Source organism: Callionymus lyra, chromosome 2 (assembly GCF_982586985.1).
Source record: "Callionymus lyra chromosome 2, fCalLyr1.hap1.1, whole genome shotgun sequence".
NCBI lineage: Eukaryota > Metazoa > Chordata > Actinopteri > Syngnathiformes > Callionymidae > Callionymus > Callionymus lyra.
In genome coordinates, this window is record NC_141819.1 from 17,802,351 (window position 1) to 17,826,695 (window position 24,345).

A 24,345-nucleotide genomic window follows, 5' to 3' on the forward strand; every position below is an offset into this window, starting at 1 on the left:
ATAAGTCTCCATCCCTCTAATGGACTCGGGACAATCATTGGTAATATTTGTCTATTTCCTTCTAGTTTATATATTCAGATTTGAATCTTACATGCATTCCTTCTGTTTATTTGTACACTCGAATGTCAAAATGTTTTGTTGGTGAATTTTTTGTCGTGCAGATTGGTAAATGTCGGCGATTCTCTTCTGTGTCTTGGCAACAGGGCTGGTGGGAACCAGTGTGGCTGAGCAAACACAACTCCTTAAACTTGACACAAACGGCGAGGAGGAGAAGCAAACACTTGTTGCAGTGGACGTGGGAGTGTGAAGGTGGGTTAAGATCAGTTTGAAAGGTTAGTTATGCTGGACCAAGGAAACTTCTGGTTAGATCAGAAGTACTACCATGATTGTCTTGTGTTGTTTGAACAATGAAGATGAGCTATGATGATGATGATGATGATGATATTGATGATGATGGTCAAGTAATGTTACCCATTGGATGCGACCATGAGCTTTGAGACACATCACTGTAATTGTTACTTGTAGTTGCCACTAATCACACATTAATCACTCAATTGGTTTTTATTCATTTTGTACGTGGTTCAAGTTGTCACTGGAGGGATATATATAGTTTGAGTAAGAGGCGAGGGACACCCTGAACAGCTAGCCAACTCATTACAGATCAAACATACGATATAAACGGCATGCATTTAGTTTATGGCATCAATAAACCCTACTTGTCTTTTGGGGTTTCAGAGGAAACTAGAGTGTTCCGAAAAACTCACAAAAGCGAGGGAACACACAGCAATCGCTTCAATCTGGAATCAAACCTATAACCTTGTTGCCGTGAGGATCAGACCTGATGATTCGTGGGAAGTGGTGAAGGTGTGTGACGTGTGTCAGCAAGTGACTGTCATTGCGTGACTAAAAGTGCAGTGTTTAGACTAGCCACAGGGATGTACCTGACTTAAGGACCATGATATTAATATGAGCCAAAAGGAAGGTCTGACACATGATCGTAACCCATCTACATTCTAGCCTTTATTTCTATGTCTTATGTTGGTAAAAAGGAATCGCCATGGCAGCAATACTAGATTTGACGGCCCTTTGTTTTACAGAGGAAAAGAAAAAACACCAAGACAAGGACATTAACATCCCAAAGGAAGCAAGTAAAGAAGAAAACATTAAAGAAGATCATCAATTGTCCCGAGATATAACAGCTTTAAACGCATGTAAGAAGGATATTCTATTTGATTCATATTGAGCAGATAGTTCATCCATTGATGTTACAATCTTTTGGAGTAAAAAATCTTCAAATATCCAAAGACATGTTTTTATTTTAATTATCTGCATGTTCCTGATCCATTCTAATCATTCAAAAGTGTCGCGTAGCTACTTCAATCCATCCTAAAGCAGATGATTAAAGTAAATAAATGGTTATATCATCAGTCATTTCCTCAGTTAGGAATAAGTGGCCTGTCCAAGAAATGTAGTAACTCGGACGGTCAACATCCTGACTAATGGTTAAATTCAGTCCCTTTGCAGATTTAAAAGGTTAATCAGGAAACTTTTATTTATTTGGTGTTCAAATCCTCCTCGAGATCTCATTTGAACCTTGACAGAAATGAGTGTCATTGTGTTCACAGGTCTGTTCAGCGTGTTCCCACAAGAATCACAGCGAGACGTTGAGAGTATGAGCAGCTCTCTACGAGAGGAGGACGCACGATCAAATGTTTGCTTTTAGTCTTTAGTCGGGAAACAGTGTTATCACAAAAGTCATTTGTCAGAAAATAAACTCTGTGATGGTCTCTCACCCTAAGTAGCTGGGATAGACTCACATCAATTCTGTGAAGAGAATGAATAAATAATGTATTTTTTACAATATTTGAGTAACTTTTCCTGCAGTATATAGTCTTTCTGTCTCAGACGTCCAAATATCGTTACCCTTCTCAACACCTCATATTTGTGTCTTACTAAACTAGACCTGGTTAATTATGATATTCATTCGTTAGCACCTGTTGGGTAATTAATGCCAATTGCCGGCATGTGGGGAGGAAAATTATCCCCCATAAAAACACACCCTCATTTCCTTCTTCCTTCCTCGCTCCCCTCAATTTCTCCATCAACCTGCGAGCCCACCCGCCTGCTGTTCGGGAGTCATTCCGAAAATAAATGAGCGCGGATAAACAAATGTTGCGGTGCTGCGTGAAGAAGCTGCAGTAAAACCACAAATTGGGAAGATGTCTGCACGACTGCTGATGTGGCAACTGGGAGAACTTCAGTAACCTGAGCGGAAATAATGGTTGTTTTTGTTATTGTGCATCAAACGTCATTTTGAAATTAATTTCCTTTGCTTCGGAGCGCTCTCAAATTAATGTAATAAGTATGATTTCTGCACAAAGACGGCAAATTATTGTTAATAACAAGGTGGATAGCTCAAACGCATGGATATTTGTATGATTGCTATGAAACCAGAACAAGGTACTACAACAGCTGCCTGAAGAAAAAAAAAAAAGATTTGTTATTCCTTTGAAGAATAATAACGCTCGTAATCTTATCTCTTGTTACGTTTGTCTCAGCACAACCCATCAACTAAATTACAATGCAATTTATTTATTGTTTATGTTGTTATCAGCGATGGTGTGGATAGATCGCATGACATCATCCATCCCAGCGCTTGATTTATATGAACTCTTCCTTCTAGATTCTTATAAAATCTAGGTTTTATTGTTTATTTCGCTTTAAATGTTGTGGATTATTCTGTCAGTATAAGTAAGTTTATTGACACTCTGCAGTCCCAGAAAATGACATGTGTGAAGGTTAATTACAATGAAGTAATTACAATGAAGTACATAGTAAATGTCTTGTGTAGTTCATTGTACATATAAATAATTCTCAAAATGTTTAAAAACAAAAACTACATTTTAGCTTTTTTTTTTTTTAGTAGGAAGCCACTCTCCTCTAGATTATATTTTATTAGTTTGTTTATTGTCTCTAGACTCCAATGCTGTTTCTCTGACAACCCGGGTCCATCACGGAAGGATCAATATGTGTTATCTCCTCTCATGACTCGGTGAAAATATACTTTCGATTCACAGCATCTGTGGTGAGATATGGCTGAGAATTAGTGAGGCAACAGGAGACGGACACTGCTGGCGGTGCGAGACGTTCATACATAAATCAAATCATTTCTGGGAGGAACCGAGAAGAATGAATAATACATCATGTATGGTTTTTAACTGATGATCTTTGGGATGCGAGCTGGAGAAATGTACACGGGAAAGCCGTGGATGAACTAACAAGTCCAGGATATTTGGGTGTATTAAGAGAAAAGAAATCAATATGTGAGGCTGTACTAAATGACCAGGATAGAATCCAATATGGTGCTGAATTAAGGGGCCATTTAAGAGCAAAAGTAAACTTTGAAACACATTTGGTTAAAGAATTAAAAACATCTGATTTATTTGTTTTTTTCCTACTTGTTTCATTTAAAAAAAATCATTTGAATAATTTATTTAATATAACTTTCTTTCTCAAGTTTCTGCCAATGGGAATAAAAAAATAAATAATTTTATCCACTTTTACTAGCTAAATTGTGCACAAAGAAAACGGTTATGGTTGTGATATTCAATTTGGTTAATAACGAGAAACACCATTAGAGCCTATTAAAAGGTGACCCTGATTATTTTTGCATTTAGTTTTTATAAAACCTTATTAAACTACAAATTGAAACTTTTTTTTTCCTCTTAAAAGCATAATACCTTCACCGTGCTGGTAAAGGTTATTAAAGTAAGAGTTTCCACAAAACATAAATCTTGTGCTATAATGATAATAAGAAGACAAAAAAGTAAAACACTTTACTTTTTCAAAAGTTGTTTGTGTGTTTTTTAGTTCTATGTTTAAATGTTCACATACAGAATATATATTTTAAACATAAATATATGTTCAGAAGCTTCTGCTTCCACCTTGGTTGCCTGTAGAGTTTCCCTGTGAGTCCTGAGGACAAAGGGGAAGAGAAGGGTGAAAACGCTATTGAGAAAAAGCTTAACACAATTGAGCTCATTTAGGTCCATTATACCTGCTCTGTAAAGCAAGTCAAACAAATTCCGCTTTCGCCTCGTGTTTATCGGGCAACATCACAGAAATCAATGTCTTGTGTTAAGTGGACTGGACCAGAACACCTGTCGCCCTTCCTTCATTTCTTTGTGATCACATTTAGAAATCCTGAAGGGAGAGAGAAGGAGAAAGTCAATGGATTCTCCGACCGATTTAAGGATTGAATAGATGTCCAGGCATTGAGGCAATATGAGCACAGCAGTGGAACATCACCCCACAACGCAGCAAAGGACTTTGTCTGAACGTTATCAAGTGAGTGTCGCCCCACTTTCACACCAGGAGGAATTTGAAAGATTGATGTTTCCAGTGAACATTTCCTCCCTCTAGATTCTGTCAAAGACTCCCCATGGCTCTTCTAGTTCTTTTTTTCTTATCCTTTTTCTACTTTAGTGTCAGAACACGGTCTGGTCACACATTCCTCAAGACTAGGTGCAGAGCTTCTGCTGTTATAATCCCTTTAGAAGTGAATTATTCTCATTGTGTTCTTCACTAACCAGAGAGGGGAATGTTAGAGTCACTGATAACTGTCACGCTCTGAAGCGTCTGCCATCACTAGCCCTGATGATTAAAAGGGTCTCATAGCTACTTCAGACCATCCTAAAGCTGAAGATAACAGTAAATAAATGGTTTTATTATACAGAGGCCAGTGGTCTCCACACTCTAGTGCTTCGTACATGTGGTTTTATGCTGACATGCACTTCAGGCAATGAGACCAGGTGGATTTAATTTATTTCCTGTCAGTTTGTCACGAGAACTTGTCAGCATTTGGTTTCTGTGTTTGGTGTGGTCAGTAAGTCAAATTTAAAACTTGACCAGTTGAGTGGAAAGAATGTTTTTTAAACACTACAAGCAGCTACAATACAGAGCTAGCTAACGCGAATAATACACAAGTGGAAAGATTTTCTTTCAGCCAGAAAATTGAAATCCATTTACTGATTCTATGTTTTTCCAATTTCTTATTTTTCTTTACAAACGTGCTTTTCCTGGGGTCAGCTCTAAGTTACTGTACAATCTCTGAAACCACTATCCATAGCAGACGGATGAGACAAGGCCTGGGCTAGTCAAGAATCCTACCTATGTGGAAAAACCTGCACAAACACTACCAGAACACTAAAATGAAATGGTAGTTTCATGGAAAAGTGTAAAATTGAATACTTTTTTTCACAAATTCCTCCGAAAAGAAAGTGATTTTCAAGCTTTACTTCGACAGTATCATAAGGACTCATGAGTCTCAGATGAAATCTCTTTGTGTTGAATAGTGACTTTGACAGCCCAGATGTGAAACTACCGCCGCCGTCTGCATCCTGAGATCATTGTTAGTCGCTTCATTTTCCGTCTTCCTCACCATCTGTCTCCCTTGACCTTTCTAGCTGCCTCTGGTTGAACAGCGAGCGGCGTCCACCTCTCCACAACCCGGAGAGGCTGATTCAATCAAGGTTTTTCCAGGAGGTCGATAAGAGGAAGCTGATGGTTCGTCTCCCTCAGTCATGCTTTTTTGACACTCGGCCACAAATCTCCGCGCACCATATGGCAACACATCTATTTTATTCAAGATTGTTATCCTTTAAACAAATACACACTGAGCTGTGTGATTATGAGCCACAGGTAGCCGCCTCAGATATTTCCATAAAGATTCATGACAGCTGCGCTGATAATGGATTTGAGATGTGACATCACACTATACATTAGCATGGGGTCCTCCATATGAAAGTATTTTGTTTGTTTTATGTTCAATAAACAGACACGCCATCGGGACTGCATGAAGTTGCTCTTCGTAAACAGAGCTGCGATTAATATTTCGATGCATTAATCCATGTGTATTTTTCTTTATTTGCTTTTAGAACTTTTTTTAAATCTATTTGAAATTCAGCCCACCTTTTAGAACTTTTTGAACAATAGACAGGTCTATAGGATTCATTTTCAAGGGCCAGCTTACAGATAAAAACAGCAGATCGTTAATATAATAAATATTAAAACCCATAAAAAAGTGCATGAAAAATACAGATCAACCAAAATCAGCCACAACACTGTAGAGTCGTATAGGTTATATAGTCTTTGTCACTCATTTTTGCTAATATTCAGGCTTGTTCTTTCAATAAACTTGACTGAAAGAAGTGAGTCACAGGAAAATGTGATTTTAGAACTACAAATATTAAATAAAAAAGCATTTCAGACAGTAATAATAATAAATACTGAGATTAAAACGAATATGGTAAAACCTGTAAATTGATTGTATATAATTTTATATCGTTTTTTTATGTTAAAAATAATAATATAATTATAAACAATTATAATTAAACATTTGGATAATGTACCGTCAATGCATTTAGTGTCAAAATATCTTTTTTAATTTATTTCCCGAATCATTTTGAAATACTGACATAAAAGGCGATTAAAAAGAAGGAATAAATAAAATTATTAAAAAATAAAAATATATTTGGATTCAAGCTTGTAATGAGTTCAGGACAGACACACAATCTTTGCCCAGTTCTACTCTGAGTCTCGAGCAGATGACTAACTCGCCCTTTGTCACATCCGAGAGCTCCTGATATTAACTTCTCTATATGTTAAGATGTTTTTCTACTGACGGAACAACGTGTGCACAGTGAAGTGAGAAACCCTGAGAAGAGTTTGGTAGACTTGTTCATTTCTGAAGAAAAGAGGGTTTAAAAAATGAGTCAGAAGCTTAAATAAGCAACTTTTGTTTGTGTTTACCAGGCTGGTAGTTTAGGCACAAAATCTGTCGGAGGCACGGCTCAGTATCGTGACGCATTTCTACCACATGTCCCCGGTCCATGAGCCAGTGCCTCGGAGGGTGGTGGGCAGAGTACGAGCAAGGGGCGGGAAGCCTCAGCACAAGTCTGCGTGTCTCTGTGTCCATATGCAAGTGTGGGGAAGGGAGGGTGAGTGACAGATAGAATGCCAATGTGGCTCGGCCTCCTCCGGGGATGGCCACTGAGCGAGCCAGGCCATGCTGGAGCCCGTAGGCGAGCAGGGTGGGAACGCGCTCTCCAAAGACTGCCACCCTGAAAGTGGCTCGGTGGTCGGTGGGTGTTTGCGTGGCACGGTCGGTGCATGTAGATGGAGGGGGGGATGTGGGGGGTGCATGGTTTAACATCGCTTCTGGCATCAGTCAGGCAGCCAAGCAAATCTGCTGCCAGCCCTCGGGCCATGAGAATAGAACAAGTTCAACATGACCTGGCAGCTTTGGATGCCATATGTACGTGTGTGCATCAGGCTGAAACCCCCCCACCCCGCCCCTAAAAAATATTTTCAGAACATTGGAAGAGGTCTGTTGCTCTGGACTCATTATCCTCCTTCACCAATCAACATAAAGAGAATCCTAAATAATGATTTGTTATTAACTCCTAAGACCCAGTAAAACCTGACTAAAGCTGGTAAATATGATGGATGTGATGGTTTTGAATGCTGCTGCATTGATTTCTCTTCATATAGCAAACCAGTGACAAGTCTTTCATCATGGAATGAAGGTTTGAATAGTGTTTCATTTCTTGGAAAGTAAAATCATTTTGTCATGTCAACCAACACAGTAGGAACTAATAATTGAAGCAGTTCTGGAGTGAATGATGTCAAACCACTTTGACAGACTGTACAAAGATTTGTTTTATTTTGTGGGATTTGAATCTCTTCTATCACATAGTTTGGACATCAAAGGTCATTTTTTGGGTTGTGTATCAATGTTATAATTCCCATCATGCCATTTATATTCCATTTATTGCACAGTTTGACGTTTTCTTTGCACTGTGTATATTTTCTTTTTTTGTATATTTTTGTATATATTGTTCATCCTTATCTTTAGTCTTCTCAAATGTTTTCTACAACCAATTCCAAAGACATCAACAGCCATGTACAATTCCATGTATATATATTTTTCCTTCTCTGATGCGGTGCGGGGTCAGTTTGTAACTATCGCTTAACAATATAACCCTTTCCAGGTTCTTCACAAAAAAAGGAAATTATTAATAACTAAATTAACGAAATAAATAATAACCAAATAACCCTCTCTGGATTCGTCACAGGAAAAAGTTAGGTTTGGGAAGATTTTGACCCTAAATTGTTGATTTTTTTGATCGCAGTCCTTTCCAGAGAGCAAATAAATCTAGGTAGATTTAGAACATAACAACAAAAACATAGAGTCTAGACTTTTATTTACCCCACCCAAAAATGGATGGTCCAGTGTAATACTTACGGTTTGTACTGTATATGAAAAACAAATTGAAATGCGTCTCTGGTACTGTCTATTGGGAACTACTATTGTACATGGTAATTTAATTAAAAGGTTTGTTGCAGTTGAGGCTAACTGAAGAAACACCAAAACACTCTTTCATAGCATTCAAAAAACAAATAAATAATATCCCTGATCTTTACAGTTTTCAAGAATTTGGGCCATGGTTGACTTGTCTTACATAGTTGCTGTAGCCTCAACATTATGGGCGTGGTTTCTGTTGCCCAATCACAATTTAGCTTGCATCTCCACGTAGTTTGACTTTATTTCCTTTGGTTGGCTGTGACCACCAATTGGTTACAAAACTCTGGCTCAGAAACAGATGGCTGACGTCACAGATGATACGTCCAAAAGATATAGTCTATGAGTGGAGTTAATGAGCTGAATATCGACTCAAAAAAGTCCTCAATCCTGAACTCAAACATTGGAAATGGCATCAAAGCTTTGAGAGGTTTTATGTGACGAGAACATTCCCACAATATTTGCTGACGGCTTAACTCTATTTACACAGTTGATTAAAGGTTTTACTGGAAGCAAATGTTCGGTTTCAACAGTCCAAACACTCCGCTGATGATCCCGGGAAGGTCTCTGTCGCAGATTAGTCCGTCCAAATGCAACAAAGTGTTGACTCGTGTTTGCATGTGTAGATATGTGTGACAGACATCTTAGTGACACGTGTCCTCACACAGATATACAAGCGTAATGTTAAATGACCTGTCAAATAGAAGGAGGGACTTCTGGGATTTAATGACTGATTAATAGTTGTGAGGTGGCTGATGGGAAGTTAAAATACTTACCTTCGCCATGACTTTTATTATTTCAACCAAAACCCATTATTGAACATTGCAGCAAGTTCTCCTGTCGACTAAACTATTACTCATTAAATGAAATTGATGTGTCTGCCCGCAAAAGCTTGATAAGAACCTGAGACCAGCAAATCGAGAAATACATTGGTTACATCTCTTTGTTTTTGCAAACATGGGATGGGACAGTCCTCATTTACCCCTACATTCTTATTTTCATTTAACTATATATATATATATATTCACTGATCTGATCCAGCCTTACACCCCAGCTCGGGCTCTGAGATCTGTGGATCAGAATCTACTTATGGTTCCACATACACGGCTCAGGACCAGAGGAGAGAAATCTTTTCAGGCTGTTGCTCCTAAGCTTTGGAACGATCTTCCTCTCTCTTTGCGCTTGATGGATCTACTGACTCCTTTAAGAAACATCTTAAGACGTTTCTATTTGTTCAGGCTTTTCCTTGAATTTCTCGAACTCCTGTGTTGTTCTCAGTATTATCTTGATCTTTAAAGTATGTACTTTTTTGAGTATTGTTTTGATTGTTTAAGCGCTTTGTGACCCTGGTCTCGAAAAGCGCTATATAAATAAATATTACTTACTTACTTACTTATATATGTCACAGTACAGATTGGAATCCAGTAGGATCTGGAATCCTAGCAGTACAGATTGGAATTCCTAGTACGGTACTAGAGCAGATTGGAATCCTGCTACTGAACTGGGATCTTAATATTGATATGTAAAATAGAGAAAAATCGTTGGTGACTCAGTATAAAAGAGCTAACTTCCCCCTCCCAAGCCAGTTCCAAAGTTGATGTCAAAGTGACAGCATAAAGTAGCTTGATCAAGTGATGGCGGCGGATGAGCAGCAGCAGAAAGCAGAATTTTACAGATCGCTGGAAGAGAAGATCAGCAGCCTTGGGCAGAGAAAGAAGGAAAGCTACTGCATCACACAAGAAAGATATGGTGTGAAATGATTCAGTCTATTTTCAAAACATTTCGATGTTATCCGAATTTCTCCTATTAGAATGGTCCTGGTGGAATACCCATTTTCCCTAGGACAGATTTGAATTCCAATATTCAGATCCAGTAGTAGGATTCCAATCTCTCCTAGTAGAGATTGGAATTCACTAGTAAAATCTGGAATCCTCCTAGGACAGATGGAATTATGTACTAGATACTGGTACTGGATTCCAATCTGTACTGTGGCACATATATATAACTATTATTATTTTATTTACTTTCAAAGAGAAGCAGTGAAACATATAAACTATATTAAAAACAACTTTAAAATGTCACAAACATTCATTAGTGTTACAAAAAGAAAAGAATAAATGTCATTGTACTTGTTTTTATTTGAATATCTCCTAGTTAAAAACAAGAAAACTTCTTTTTCTTAACATCGGACTATTCTAAAGGAACAGCTCCGGTTTTCTCGTGACCCTCCGTAACCTTTTGTGAAAACTTGTTAATGACTGTCTCTTGTTTCTTTCTCCTCTCTCCTCCGGTGTTGCACTTCCTGGCCTTTCTCCTTTAGATATAATCAGTGTGGACGGTCGTCATTGGTCACTGCTTCCCGTCCACGCTGCCCCAGGGTCCTGATAAACAGAGGTCTAATGGTGTCCCCGGATGGCCGAGAAGTTCCACATTAAGTTAATTAGGTGGCGAGAGGTTCCATGTGAGAGACTGTGGGAGAGAGAGGGACGGACTTCTAACGCCTGACTCACATGCTTGTCTTGTTTCTTGCCCAAGTTTCTTTCCCTGAGTTATGTCTATGTATAATCAAAGGATGACGAGGGGACAGCGTGTTTCAGGAAGCAGCTACAATTTTAAAAATGTTCAGAATATTGCCTGAACTAAGCTTTACATATGAATAGAAAAAACAAACCTTGGAAACATACTTGTGTTACTTAATTAATGGGTAAGTAATGTGTCTCTTAAACTGATCTTGGACCACTTTTGTATCATCAGTATGTGTCTGTTTGTACAAAACTCTCTTTTTATTGAAAAACTTACATTAGAAAATATGCTTAAGCCCCGCCCAATGTAAACACTTCATTTTTGTTCACCATAACCACACCCACTTTGCTGTGATTGGTCAAACATCACGGTCTGTCACTGCCATTATCAATCCCAAAAGTCTCCACCTCTGAGGGACTTGTTGTATAAACAAAGCAGAGTGTGATTACAGCTGGCTGGAGGAGGAGTGAAGACATTATTACGTATTATTGGACTACGCTCTCGTAACCACTCGTTCGCTGAAATTTCAGACGGGGGAGAACTTTATAAAGTAATATGTTAAAAACATGGTCATGATATGAGACTTACTGCATTTTGAGAGGATGTGAGTGAGTCAGGAGAGTTGGGTTTCGACATCACTTGCCCTTTATTAATTTGCTATTTCCTCAAGTTGCCGGTGAGAATTTCAAGTGGTGATTATGAAACATAATAACAAAGTTGAGTTTGAAAAAAATAATGAAAAATACAAATTGAAATTCAAAGCACAACTTTATAAACTTTCACACCCAATGGAAAACATCAAAAACCTGCGGGAAATGGAATGAATAAATCCCAGCTGTAGGAGCTTCAGTGCACTGGGGAGATCCAGCAGCATAAAAAAAAGAAACTCTACAGGACATTGTTTTCTCATTCTTGGCTGAAATAGTCGAGCGACGCAACTACAATTTTACTTTGATCTTCTAGTAAAATAGACATTCAAACACTTGTGTTTCACTGCAACACACAACATTATAATCATCATGAAATCAAGTTTAAAATTGATTATCCAGAGTCGGGTCATGGGGGCAGCAGCCTCATCAGAGAAGACCAGACATGCTACTGGTAATCTATTCAATCACGGATCCAAATAATAGATAGACAACTGATGTATATTAACTTAGATAAAGTTATTACGATGTAAAACACAAGCAGGTCAATGCAAGATTACATTAAGATCTAGATGAGTCAGTCACTGACGTCGATGAAATTAACACTGACCCACTGCTGACCCTGCTCACTTCTATCATCCTCCCTGCTTTAAAGAGAGAAATTCTGTTTTCATATTGAAACATCCTCTTCCTGCTCAAGTGTTTTTGAACTTCTGCCCCTTATTTTGTTAGTAAAAAGCGAGATAGGATCTGAGATTAACTGATACCAGCAGCTTTTCAGACCATTTATTTGTACCTTCATCTAGGCCCTCTTTGTATCTCTGATTTATTTATTTTATAATGTATCATTGCCTGGTTTTCTTCTACCATATCTGTATTGAAACATCACTTTAATTGCGGCTAAGATTTAAAAGTACATTTTTCCGAGGTTTTACTACTTTCTTTAAATAAAAATCAAATAGCTTTGGGTATAAAAAATAAGAAATGTTCTTTTTGAAGTATCTCCTAATTGTTTTTGAGGGTCAAAAAGGAAAATTAAGTCCATTATGGAATATTCACAATTGAGATAGTAACTATTGTGAAAACCTTCTACAAGATCCAATTAATAGTTTTACTCTGGTGTGAATATACTGTATGTGACAAAAATATAGGACCACCCATAATTAGGCTTAAGTAGCTAAATAAAAATAAAAGTAAGTAAGTAATTTATATGAGTAGAACGCTTTTTCAGAACTGGCAGCCAGTGAAGAGTTTTAAGGATCGGAGAAATGTGAGTTCTTCTACTAGAGCACGTCAGATTTCTCGCTGCAGAGTTCTGATGTATCCATTGTGTTGCCTCTGGGTCATGTAGTTTGCCAAGAATTACAAAGTTCTTCTACATGAGCTCATTTTAAATGTAACCAATCATTGCAGAATGATTTATTTGTAATTAATAATGCCAAAATGTTAAATATTGTTGCTTTAATGCCGGAATATATGGCGAATGTTAGGTATGATTGCTAGTAAACACGTTTACACTCATTCCTGATCTGCAGCCACTAAAAGCAGTGGGAAAAAACAAACTAATAAAAAAACCCAAGTTGACTGTGTCTCTTGCATGTGTGAAAAGCTGCTCATACATAACCGGGCCCTCTATCTCCGCCGCTACAGCCTGCACTCACTAGACAAGGTAGCTCCATTCCCCTCGTATGTCTTTGCTTGTTTCCTCGGCTTGCAGCTTCACTGACCGATTCTTCTCCCGGCGCCGCTGACACTCCGGAATCAGAAGTGACACGCTGACGGCTCAGGTGACAGCCGGGAAGACAAGGTCCCACAGTCGCCTACTTTTAACGAAGGACACGCTCGGCTCCATCTGACAGGCCCGCGTTGTGCATAAACACACACTCGTGCGCCGGCGTCAACTTTTGCACGCGCACACTCTCGCACACAAACACTCCTACGTGAGGCGGTGCAGAAGTATTTTGCAGACAGAGCCGTTTCTCGTGCCTGTGCAATCTCTAAAGCAATTACCTATTAAAATTTCATCCTTCCCATCTCGGAATGTTTAGGGAAAGATTATAACTGCTGAGAAGGTAATTAAGCCTGCAAATTGTGAAGTGAGTTGTGAATGCAGAGCGTGTGCCTTTTTTTTTTCCTTCTACTTAATAAAAAACTAATAGTACTTCGCACTTAAGAACTCTATTGATGCTGGAAAGGACAGTTACATAACTCACAAAACAGTGTTGGTCTGGGGGAAGTGTTAAGCACTTTCAGTTTAGCTAAATGACAATTCTTGTCTTTAAGTAAATTCGATTTTTGAGTGTTTGATTAGAGAATCTTTTTACCGACAATTAAATGGGATGAGCTGCATTAAACTACTTACACTGCTCCAAGTATGATGGCGACATCCCCACTGTTTATCCATTTTATTCCACTTAATAAGGTTGACATCACTGAGTACTTTCTAAGTGGAGATATATTTTCTCCTTAGCCCTTGTGTTAGCTCAGGGTCAAGGTGACCCAAAGGCTCGAAAACAAATGTGTTTGAGATATCCCTTGTGTTGGCCCTGGGTCAAGATGAACGACCTACCTTTCTTCCATTAATAGATACGGTATGCATTGGTAACACATGGGATAGCACAAACACATTTGTTCCCAGGCCCTTGGGTCACCTTGACCCTGAGATAACACAAGGGATACCTCAAACACATTTGTTTCCAGGCCTTTGGGTCACCTAACCATGAGATAACACAAGGGAAACCTCAAACACATTTGTTTCCAGGCTTTTTGGTCACCTTGACCCTGAGATAACACAAGGGATACCACAAACACGTGTTTTTCCAGGCCTTTGGGTCACCTTGACCCTGAGATACCACAAGGGATATCTCAAACACATTTGTTTCCAGGCCTTTGGGTCACCTTGACCCTTAAATAACACAAGGGATTCCACAAACACATTTGTTTCCAGGCCTTTGGGTCACCTTGACCCTGAGATAACACAAGTGATACCACAAACACATTTGTTTCCAGGCCTTTGGGTCACCTTGACCCTGAGATAACACAAGTGATACCACAAACACATTTGTTTCAAGACCTTTGGGTCACCTTGACCCTGAGATAACACAAGTGATACCACAAACACATTTGTTTCCAGGCCTTTGGGTCACCTTGACCCTGAGATAACACAAGTGATACCACAAACACATTTGTTTCAAGACCTTTGGGTCACCTTGACCCTGAGATAACACAAGGGTTAAAGGTTTGGTTTTGAAGAAAAACAACTTCCTGTAAATATATTAGCTTAAATGTCAACCCTAAATAGTTTATAGTTGTTTTTATGCATTCTTTTTTTTATGTTCATTTCCCTATAATGGACTGGCAACATTTCCAGGGTGTCCCTGACACCAACCCTGAATTGTTTTAATCTGAATTAAGCAATGGTTTCTCAGCGAACCAAAATATAAACTCTCTTTAAAAAGAAACATTTATACTCTTTTATATCAAACAGAGATGTAAAATTAAAATGATGTTCAATAAAAAGTGACATAAATATTTATGAATTTAAACCACCAGTGACTAGTGTCGAGATGTTTACTCTTGGATTTATACATCTTCATGAACATGCACAGACACCAAGTCAAGGCCATTGGCTCTTTGAATGTTGGTGAAGGAAGCGTACCTGACTTTAAAGTGAGTCATGGAGTGTAATTTAATAGTGAACAACACTGCAAGAGTGACTTAAAGTATATTAGTGTTTGACCAGCATCACACAACATGACAACTTGTGTCTATAAAATCCTTCTGCTCAAATACAGTATGATCCGTGTGTAGCTAGAATAACTGATCACACAAGCATGTGAGTGAAAGGGAAAATCTGATGTTTGTTCTTACAGTTGTTGTAATTTAATTTTAAGTTGTGTTTAAACATTCATTATATGTCAGAATAAGGGACTTTATGTTTTCTGAGCGACTGAAACTCTGAGACATTTTGACCAATAAGTGTTGAATTCTCTTTGCTGATGAAAATACGTCTCTTACGTCATGTTTTTTACACTACTCTCCATCTCCCTCTTTTCTTTTGTCCTTCCTCTTGTGCAGAGGTCCCTCTTTTTTTTCTGCCGCTCTTTGAAGCTGCCGACGAAGAAATTCAGGGTTTTCAGTCTTTTAATGGTTTAAACTAAGTTTCTGGGTCTCGGAGACGACATGAAAGTCTGCCAGTCGGTCCCTACAGGGGATTGTTTGGGACGCCACACTCCAGTTCATAAGAGAGAAATATGGTCCATTTTGAATATGCAATAGCTTTTGCATTGCTGCTGGAGTACACACTCCTGCCTTTACTGATGATTCAATACAGTATATGATACTTTATATTCTGATGTTGCAGCAGCTAAACATTTCGTCTCCCCGCCTGTCTTGTAAAACCCATTTTGTATGCTATATTATATCAGTGGTTCCCAAACTTCACCATGTCAGGGCCCCCCAAGGGCAGTTTGTGTTTTGTATTTTAATTAAATAACATCATAATAAATTCCATTTGTCCCTTCCCCCCAGTTTCTGAGCCCCTTTGGTGGCCCCCACTTTGAAAAACCACTGTGCTATAACACAAGCAACAAACTTTATCCTTGTTAAGCCTCCCATTTTTGACTTAATTTGATTCCATTTATACAAGAACATTTACAACTCAATGACACTTCACTGTCAAAAGAGTGTTGTTTACATAGAAACCGATTTGGATTGGAGCAGCTTTCTACCAGTTAGGAAATGAATCATTGGGCCCTTTCTTTGTCATAATCTTTGCCCTTTTAATAGGATCATTTGTTTCATTCATGCAGTTGTGAACTAAAACGGTTGCTTTGGTGCTTGAAGGACAGCTTGGGTAATTGTCTGAAATGTTCTGATTTTATTCAAAAGTGTTAAAGGGTTAGAAGTCAGGCCATGCTGTGGTCCAAAACTAACCACTGTAGACGTCAAAATAAAGACCTCATTTGGTCCATAGTGTCAAGTGAGTGAAGTGAGAGTGTCTTCATGGAAGGATGTGTTGGTGCACACATATCAGTCATGAAGTGATGTTTATTTAAATCCATGTTGGTAAATAGTCTTTTATTTGTAGATGATGCTCTTAACTTTTATCATCTGACTTCCTGCATGAACAATCCTTTCAAGCGACACCACCGTTTGATCCAGAAAAAAACACTGTTTCCTTTATCTTTTACTACTTAAACCCAACTTTCCTGACTCCCTCACATGTTTCAAATATTAAAGTCTTCCTCTCCAAGATGCAGTAAGTCTCTCATCATGACCATGTTTTTAACTTATTACTGTATAAAGTTCTCCCCCGTCTGAAATCTCAGCAAACGAGAGGTTACCAGAGCGGAATGCGTTATGACGTAATAATGGCGTCACTTCTGCTCCAGCCAGCTGTAATCACACCCTGCTCTGTTTATACAACAAGTCCCCTTGGATGTGGAGACTTCTGGGATTGATGACGTGCGGTGACGAACCATGGCTCTTGACCAATCACAGCAGAGAGTTTTGTACAAACAGACACATACTGATGAGAACGATCGAATCCAATTTCAATAAAATGCTTTTAGGCATACCAGCTTTTCTTTTTTTGTCTGTGAGTTCAATGATACACAAGGCCGCTCGAATAATTTTCACACGAGTGTATGTTCAGCCGCAAGTGTTAAGCATGACAGGTTATTAAAATAAAGCACTTGGGAAATGAGAAGAAACTCGTGTCCCCGCTGATCTCTGGCTCCCCTACAGATGAATCACATCTATGACTGACAGCCGCACGAAACCCTACAGAACCTCCTCTCCCAGTGCAGCCGGCTGCCGCCAGAGCAGATGCAGCCAGTAATAAGGCAATCTAGCCGAAAGCTATAAATCAATATATTGTTTGCACAAAGCATTCACCTTCCATCACAAGCCTCGCGCTCTTTCTCCGCGTCTGAAGGGCGATGTATACCGAGGCCGTTTCTTTAACGCAACCGCTCATCTTTACCTTCCAATTACCACTCTTCAATTTTCTCTCTTGTCTTCTCCGGCGCCTGACTCATAATTAAAAATGATTTCGCCCTTTTCTCTCCGCCGTATCCTCCGTTAATCACTTAAAACAAGAATAACATGTCGCCGTCCGCTGAATCCATATCTAATTCCTCTTCACTGCCCCATCTCCTCCCTTGCGTTTGTGATGAATTATCTCTGGTACCAGTAGAAAACCCACCGAGCCAGTCTGAGAGGTTTTGAGCGTGAACGCAGGAGTTAATAACATTCCACATGATTGCCCACTAGCAGAAGGATTAGAGGGTTCATGGCAGCAGTAACAGATTGCAAATAATGATCAATATTTCACAGTAGTGTCCATTTGGGCTCTCGGGTTGATGAACCACCTCCATATCTCATCTCGTCCATCACTATAGAAGGGTGGTGGTCGTGGTGGTCGTGGTGGTGGTGGTGGGGGGGGGGGGGTATTGGCTATGAGCAACAGTTTTGTTTATCTGATTAAAAAGGCTTCAGATGTTGACCCATCACAGCTCCTCTTGGAACGATGTTAATAGATACAACCTTTACATCACGTGTCGATGCTGATGGACTCTGTGGGCGAAGTGTTTCACGACGAGTCGAATTGTGTTTAATCCCTTATCCATGAAGGAAACCATTGTGTGACCAGTCTCTGGGTTAGTCCTCTTGAAAAATACCAGAAAAGCCTCTATTTGAAATATTATGTAATAAAAGTATGGACATAAACTGTATTCAACAATTGTTAAAAACAGAAAATCAAGGACACAGCAGGAATCCAACTGGCACCTTTTTGTACTTGATTTTAACCACTGCACCACCAGTGGCGTTTGGCTCGTAAGGCACTCGTGCCCGACCACAGGGTCGCAGCCTAGTACCAGTTGATGTAGCACTTCTTATTGGGTTAATACTTTTCGTAGTATTGAAAGTTATTGTCTGAAACTTTTTGTTTTGATAAGCGACCTGATTTTCTTTAACCTAACATTTCCACTGGACATTCAAAAGCGTTAAAACCGTACCACCCGTACCAACCACAGCCTATGTTGTCCTTCCAGAGTTCCACAGCGCCTGTTGCGGCTCTGATAGCAGCTGCAGCTGGTCATGCAATCACAACCTCGGCAGCAGAGCTTAAAGCCACCTCTCCTGCAGCAACAGGTGCCAGATTATAATCGTCACTCCCTGGTATGTACGTTCTCTATACTCTCCTCTTGGATTACAGTTATTCCTTGTTTTTGGTGTTTTTGTCCTCCTTGTGCCTGAGGCTACATTTTATCATTTTATCCAGCGTGTGATTGTTCTAATCACCGCTCTCTTTCTTTATTCACTCTCCTTGAGTTCTCCGCCCGACGTATGGTGCACTTTCAGTTTCCTTTGGAAAGTGATATGGACACTTGAGAATTTTGTTTGTTTTTTATTGAACTATTGAGATGAAACATTTTTAGATTCTTTCCACTTTTGCCTGTTGTTTGCATCTGCACTGTACTTAGGTTCACCTCTAGTCAAAAACCTCACAATTTTATTAGATTGAATGCTGTGTTTCTTAAAGCTTTCCATTTGGTGCGTGTGAACGGAGTTGGCAGCGAGCCATAGTTTTATAATAATAATAATAATAATATAATAATAATACATTTTATAAGTATAATTTTGTAACTGACCTTTCTTTATTATTTTTAATAAATTTACATTGCCAGGTTAGTTGAACAGCCACCCCCTCCAACATAAGCTCTCTGGGCCCACTCCCCCTCCCCGCTCTCTCTCAACATGTTCCCTCCTGTGGTGCGACAATGATCGCATTGTTTACATAACAAAATGAAGATCCACAGGGTTTTTTATTAGCCAATCGGCTGCCGTGTGGGAATTCTAGGTAGAACAATAAAATCCTGGGACTTATTAATTATTCTGGGAATTATTAAAAGCGACTTTCAAGAGACTCAATGTCAGCTTGATTTTGAGTTGATACAATAATAAACGCAAAATAAAATTGTTAGTTGTCGGAAAAAATGGTCTTCTCTGACCTCTTGAATACAGTCAAAGGACCAAATGTAGCCCCCGGGCCGCACTTGTCCAGGTGTGATCTAGCACATTTCAAATTAGGAATCGGAATTACAATCCAAGTTGCCAAAAAACAGGATTTTTTGGTTGTGGCAGTACAAAATAAACTGGAAGGTTGGAATGGAAGATGCAAATCTTACAATGTTTTCTTAGTCGAAGATTTTAGGTGTTGATTAAGTTGATGCAACAGTAATTCGGATAAAGCTTTTTCTAAAGGTGGAGAGCTTCTTTAGCGGCAACATAACGACTCTAAAAGACTTTGAGGCTCATAATATTTGGAGAAAATTTCTTAGGGAAGTATTAGTATCATGATTGAAGATGGTTTTTAATTAGAATTGTGCCCTCATTCATTAGGTGTAGAGGGTATTTTTCATATTTGTCAGGGCACTTCATGAAGATGTCACTTGGTCCATTTTCCTTTTCTTATTTTTTCTTGTACTTCTAAGCAAAAAGGAAAATTCATATTTTCAGGGAGAACCCTTTAGTATTGATTGAGTCACAAGACTCGGAAAAAAAAAAGGCGTAGACTGTTTAGTCAAATACAGCAGATAAATCTACATTAAGATGGTTATCATGTCACTTGTAATGTCATGTTTGTTCTGTTTTGACGAAATAAAAGTCTAATATAGTGATTCGTTTGGCAAATCTCTTCTGTTTGCTGCCTTCTTATCCGCTGTGGTGCGTCCACTCACTCGTGAGTTTGTTTGTGAGTGTTTGTGTGTTCAACAGTTTGCGCTCGGCTCTTTAAACACAAAGAGTCAGCAGCCCACATGAGCCAACCGAAATAGATGGCAATCATTTTCACTCCAATCCACCAAACACACATCCACTCAAACACTCATCTCTTCCACTTCCTCACCGACTCACACACCCACCGACTCTTTCTTTATCTTATTACATCACAAATGCATGAAGAGAAATTAGACAGCGAATCACCACTGAAGGGCAGTTCCTCTGAGCCTGTTACGAAACATGTGGCTATTTATCCAGAATGCTTAAAACAAACCGAGATAAACATAATCCTGAAGAGATGTGTGTGTGTGTTTGTTGGTGTTCATGGTCTCCATGAGGTTAACTTGACATATTTCTCCCAAATCTGCATCAGCAACTGTAGGGGCGAGCACGCCTGAAACGGTTGACAGATGAGATGACTGAGCGGATCTGAAATTCTTACATCAACTTCTTTCCCGACCTTTGACACCTCAGAAACACCCCAAATGCTTTAAATATTTTTCGCTGACACAACACCAACATAGCCAAGTAATACACAGAGCAACACAGTGGTCAGTGGATAAATAAAAATTAAAAAAAACTCACGGAGGTTTGTGGCCCTGGAAAAGTAGTGCTGCGAGTTCATGCCGAGGGCCTCCTCGCCCCGATAGTTCTCACCTGGACGCCCGCCCTGCAGGACGCTGGCCACGGCCCTGGTGGACAGAACAAGAGGAGACTCAGATGAGGACGGAGAGAAGAAAATTGAGACGACCCATCACATGCTTGGCTTCCCCTTTTTTTGCCTTTAGTGCTGCCCATACAACCCAACCTTTGATGGAGATGGATTTCTTTTTTCTAACATGTTCTTCCTACAGGCCTCACAGCAGGAAGGTTGCAGGTTCGCTTCCAGGTCCAGAGGGAGGCAATGTATGTACTCTTGATGTTGCATGGGTTTACTCCAGGTTTCCTCCCGGAGTCCAAACGCATACAGAGGTTGATTGGGAACTGCCTATAGGTATGAGTGTGTGTGTGAATGGTTGTATGTCTTGGCATCCTATCCAGGGTGTCCCATACTTATCGCCCTACAGTAGTTAAGCAGGATAGGCTCCAGACCCCCCGCTACCCCTATAAAGAATTAAGCGGCAGAAAATTAATGTTCTTCTGCTTACTTTCTTATCAGTGTCGTAGAGGGCTGGAGCCTATCCCAGCTACATAGGGCGAGAGGCAAAAGGGATAGCCCTGAACAAGTCACAAGCTTGTCCCAGAAGACACAAAAAACATTCACACACAATCACACATAAAGGCAGTACTCAATCAACCTCTGAATGTTTTGGGAGGAAACCGGAGTGCTCAGAGTAAACCCACACATGCACGGAGAGAAAATATAAATGTTCCCTCATGCTAGAATCGAGGTCATGTTAGCACCACCTTGTGTCTGAGTCCTATTATAGTTTGGGGTGGGGGGGCAAGTTTTCTCAATTATAGTTTTTCTGACTATAAACAAATATATCACAATAAATACTAAATGATTATCAAATATGTAAAGAGTTGACAAATACCTACTGGATGCACTAAGCAATGAGATCAAGTCAGTCATCAGCTTTGTCATTTAAACAGTCATGACTCAAATTAAACTTTCCATTAGAAAATAAACATTTTCAGATACAAATCATTAAGAGAATTGTTTGTATTTTGTTTCTCATAGAATTCATATACGAAATGTAAGTCTGGTTCCCAATTCAACACTCGTTGACGTTTTTATTATTATGGAACTGTTTATTTACTCCTATTTCTACTTGCTGGATTATTTCTGCATTTTCACTTCAAGTGTGTTTTGTATTTTGTTGTTTGCCTCCGGTGTTTCCTGGCAGTGAGTTCCTTAGTGTGCGTATAAAAACGTGAGTGGAAACTGTGATCATCTGGACCAAATTCTGTTGAAATAAGGTTTGCATCTGTATCAGTGTTTGAGAAAACCTGAGCTGATGTGTTTTTCTCTATCTTTGTGAAGCAACTTGTGTTGTGCATTTCTTCCTGCTATATACATAAATGTGTTGCATTTAAATCAACTGCTCAAACCTCACCTTGACTTAAGGAATTCAGTTGAAACTTTATTTGTAATAGCAACACTAACTGCACCTGACACTGAGGATTGATAGAAATGAAGTAAAGATTATTGTGGGTTGTTGCCATTTCTCACCTGAGGCGTTTTGGCTTGTCAGCGTGTGATAGGTTGAAGGTTTGAATCCATTTCCTGATTCATCCGATATTTTTGTTTATAAGAGAATAACTAAATCTAGCTTTACTTTACATGTCCAAACATTAACAAGAGAGAGGGGGGAGAGCAGACGATAAGACTCCAGCAAACCACAACCTCATCATTTTCTAATGTATAGATTCCTCTCTTAGCTGGGAGGCTAACATACGCCTGACGTATCACTCCTGCAACTATTCTTACTCTTAACTATAGTTGTGTTTTCTAACTTGTGTCTTCTGATTTAAAAGGATTTAAAAGGTTGTTTAAAGCAGCAGAAAACTTCTTGAAATATGTTCTATAAAGAATTTTAATAAAGCTTTAAGCTACGTTATGCAGATAAAACCCATATAGGATATGACACTTGACCTCTTATATGAGCCTGGCTTTTATTAAAAGCCATAAGAGTGGAAGAGAGAACCACACAATCTGAAACTGTACTCCATATATGGGATAAATCTCCAGTATTTTGTCCGTAAATGGTCTTTTCTAAGGAAATAAATAATTTGAGTTGATACATGTTTGCGCTAAACTTTAAACATAAATGAACTGGTTATAAATATGGTTTGAATTTAATTTAAACTTGACATCTTTGGATTTCCATGGGGATCTTCAGTCCTTCTTGGCCACTTTCCCTTTACCTGAACAAGTTCAGGGTATTAAGTTGAGGTAGACACACGTACCACAGTGTTTTATACACCCTATATAGATAACTTTATAATTTGAGTGTACTGGTGGAATTTCTAAAATTATATTTTACCCTGGAATATATTTCCGTTATAATAAAAAACAGCTATGAAACGAGGAAGTGTCAAAAATACCAAAATTGAAGAGCCAACAGGTGGAAATAACCCAAAAAAGAGCAAAGGCTTATAAACGTTCACATATGCTCCCTGAGATAAGACTATTGAGCCATGTAGATCAGTGAACAGATTATCTTCTATTTGTGGTTGAAATTGACCTCAACAATACAGTCAATTTTGAGTACATTTTTCTTAAGGGGTGTGGCTTTGCTGCTTCCACAATGGGTTTTTTTTTCACTTTGGTATAACATTCATTTTATTTTAATGATGTTAAGTTACTGAACATGTTTTTTTTATTATTATTTATTTTTGGAGTTCGGCTTGGTCAAAGAAATAAACCCCCCCATTGACATTAAAATGTAACTGCAGCAATAGAATTAACAAACACATCTTCTTGATTTAATTCAACTTATCCTGATATTACAGCTCATTGGTTAAATGGATATACAGTCAGTGTCCTTCTGTCTCGCTCGCCAGCTGGTGACTGTCCTGGGCATTACATCACTGTGAATTCAGCCTGGAACAAAAGAGTTCCTAAAATGACAACTAGATTTCTCCATTCAAAGATTAATATTGAAAGATGTATTATTTTGATGACGTTTATGGTGTAAATCCAATTCATTTGACCAATTATATGAATGGTACCATGTACCACTTATTTATTTGCCCAGAGGTTCAAAAATCACCCTCGAGTGTTTTATGCAACTGAGTAATACAGTCGTCGCACTATATTGTTTGGATGTATCATCGTATGTCGTACGCCATCAGAAGATGTTTACTAAACTGAAAATGCATCTCTTTTCATGACATCTTAATTCACAGTATTTGTCAACCTTTTGTTTGCTGTTTTGGGGGGTTTTCTGCCCACGTTTCTGTTTAAAGGTCAGACTTCAACTGGAGAATGAAATATGTTTTTAGAGTATTTTCCATTGGGAATGATCCAGGGGAGCAGCTCTTGTCCAAGTTTTTTTTTTTTTAGATTCCAAAGTTGAC

The 24,345-nt window shown here is 38.9% G+C and overlaps 1 protein-coding gene across 1 annotated transcript in view; it reads right to left on the reverse strand.

Moving 5' to 3' along the window:
* Positions 1-24,345, reverse strand: part of shisa9a (shisa family member 9a) — a 56,170-nt gene that overhangs the window by 30,349 nt on the left and 1,476 nt on the right. The window contains exon 2 of the mRNA XM_087783790.1: positions 20,905-21,011. Coding sequence (XP_087639916.1) covers positions 20,905-21,011 — 107 coding nt within the window. The remainder of the gene's footprint in view (positions 1-20,904; positions 21,012-24,345) is intronic.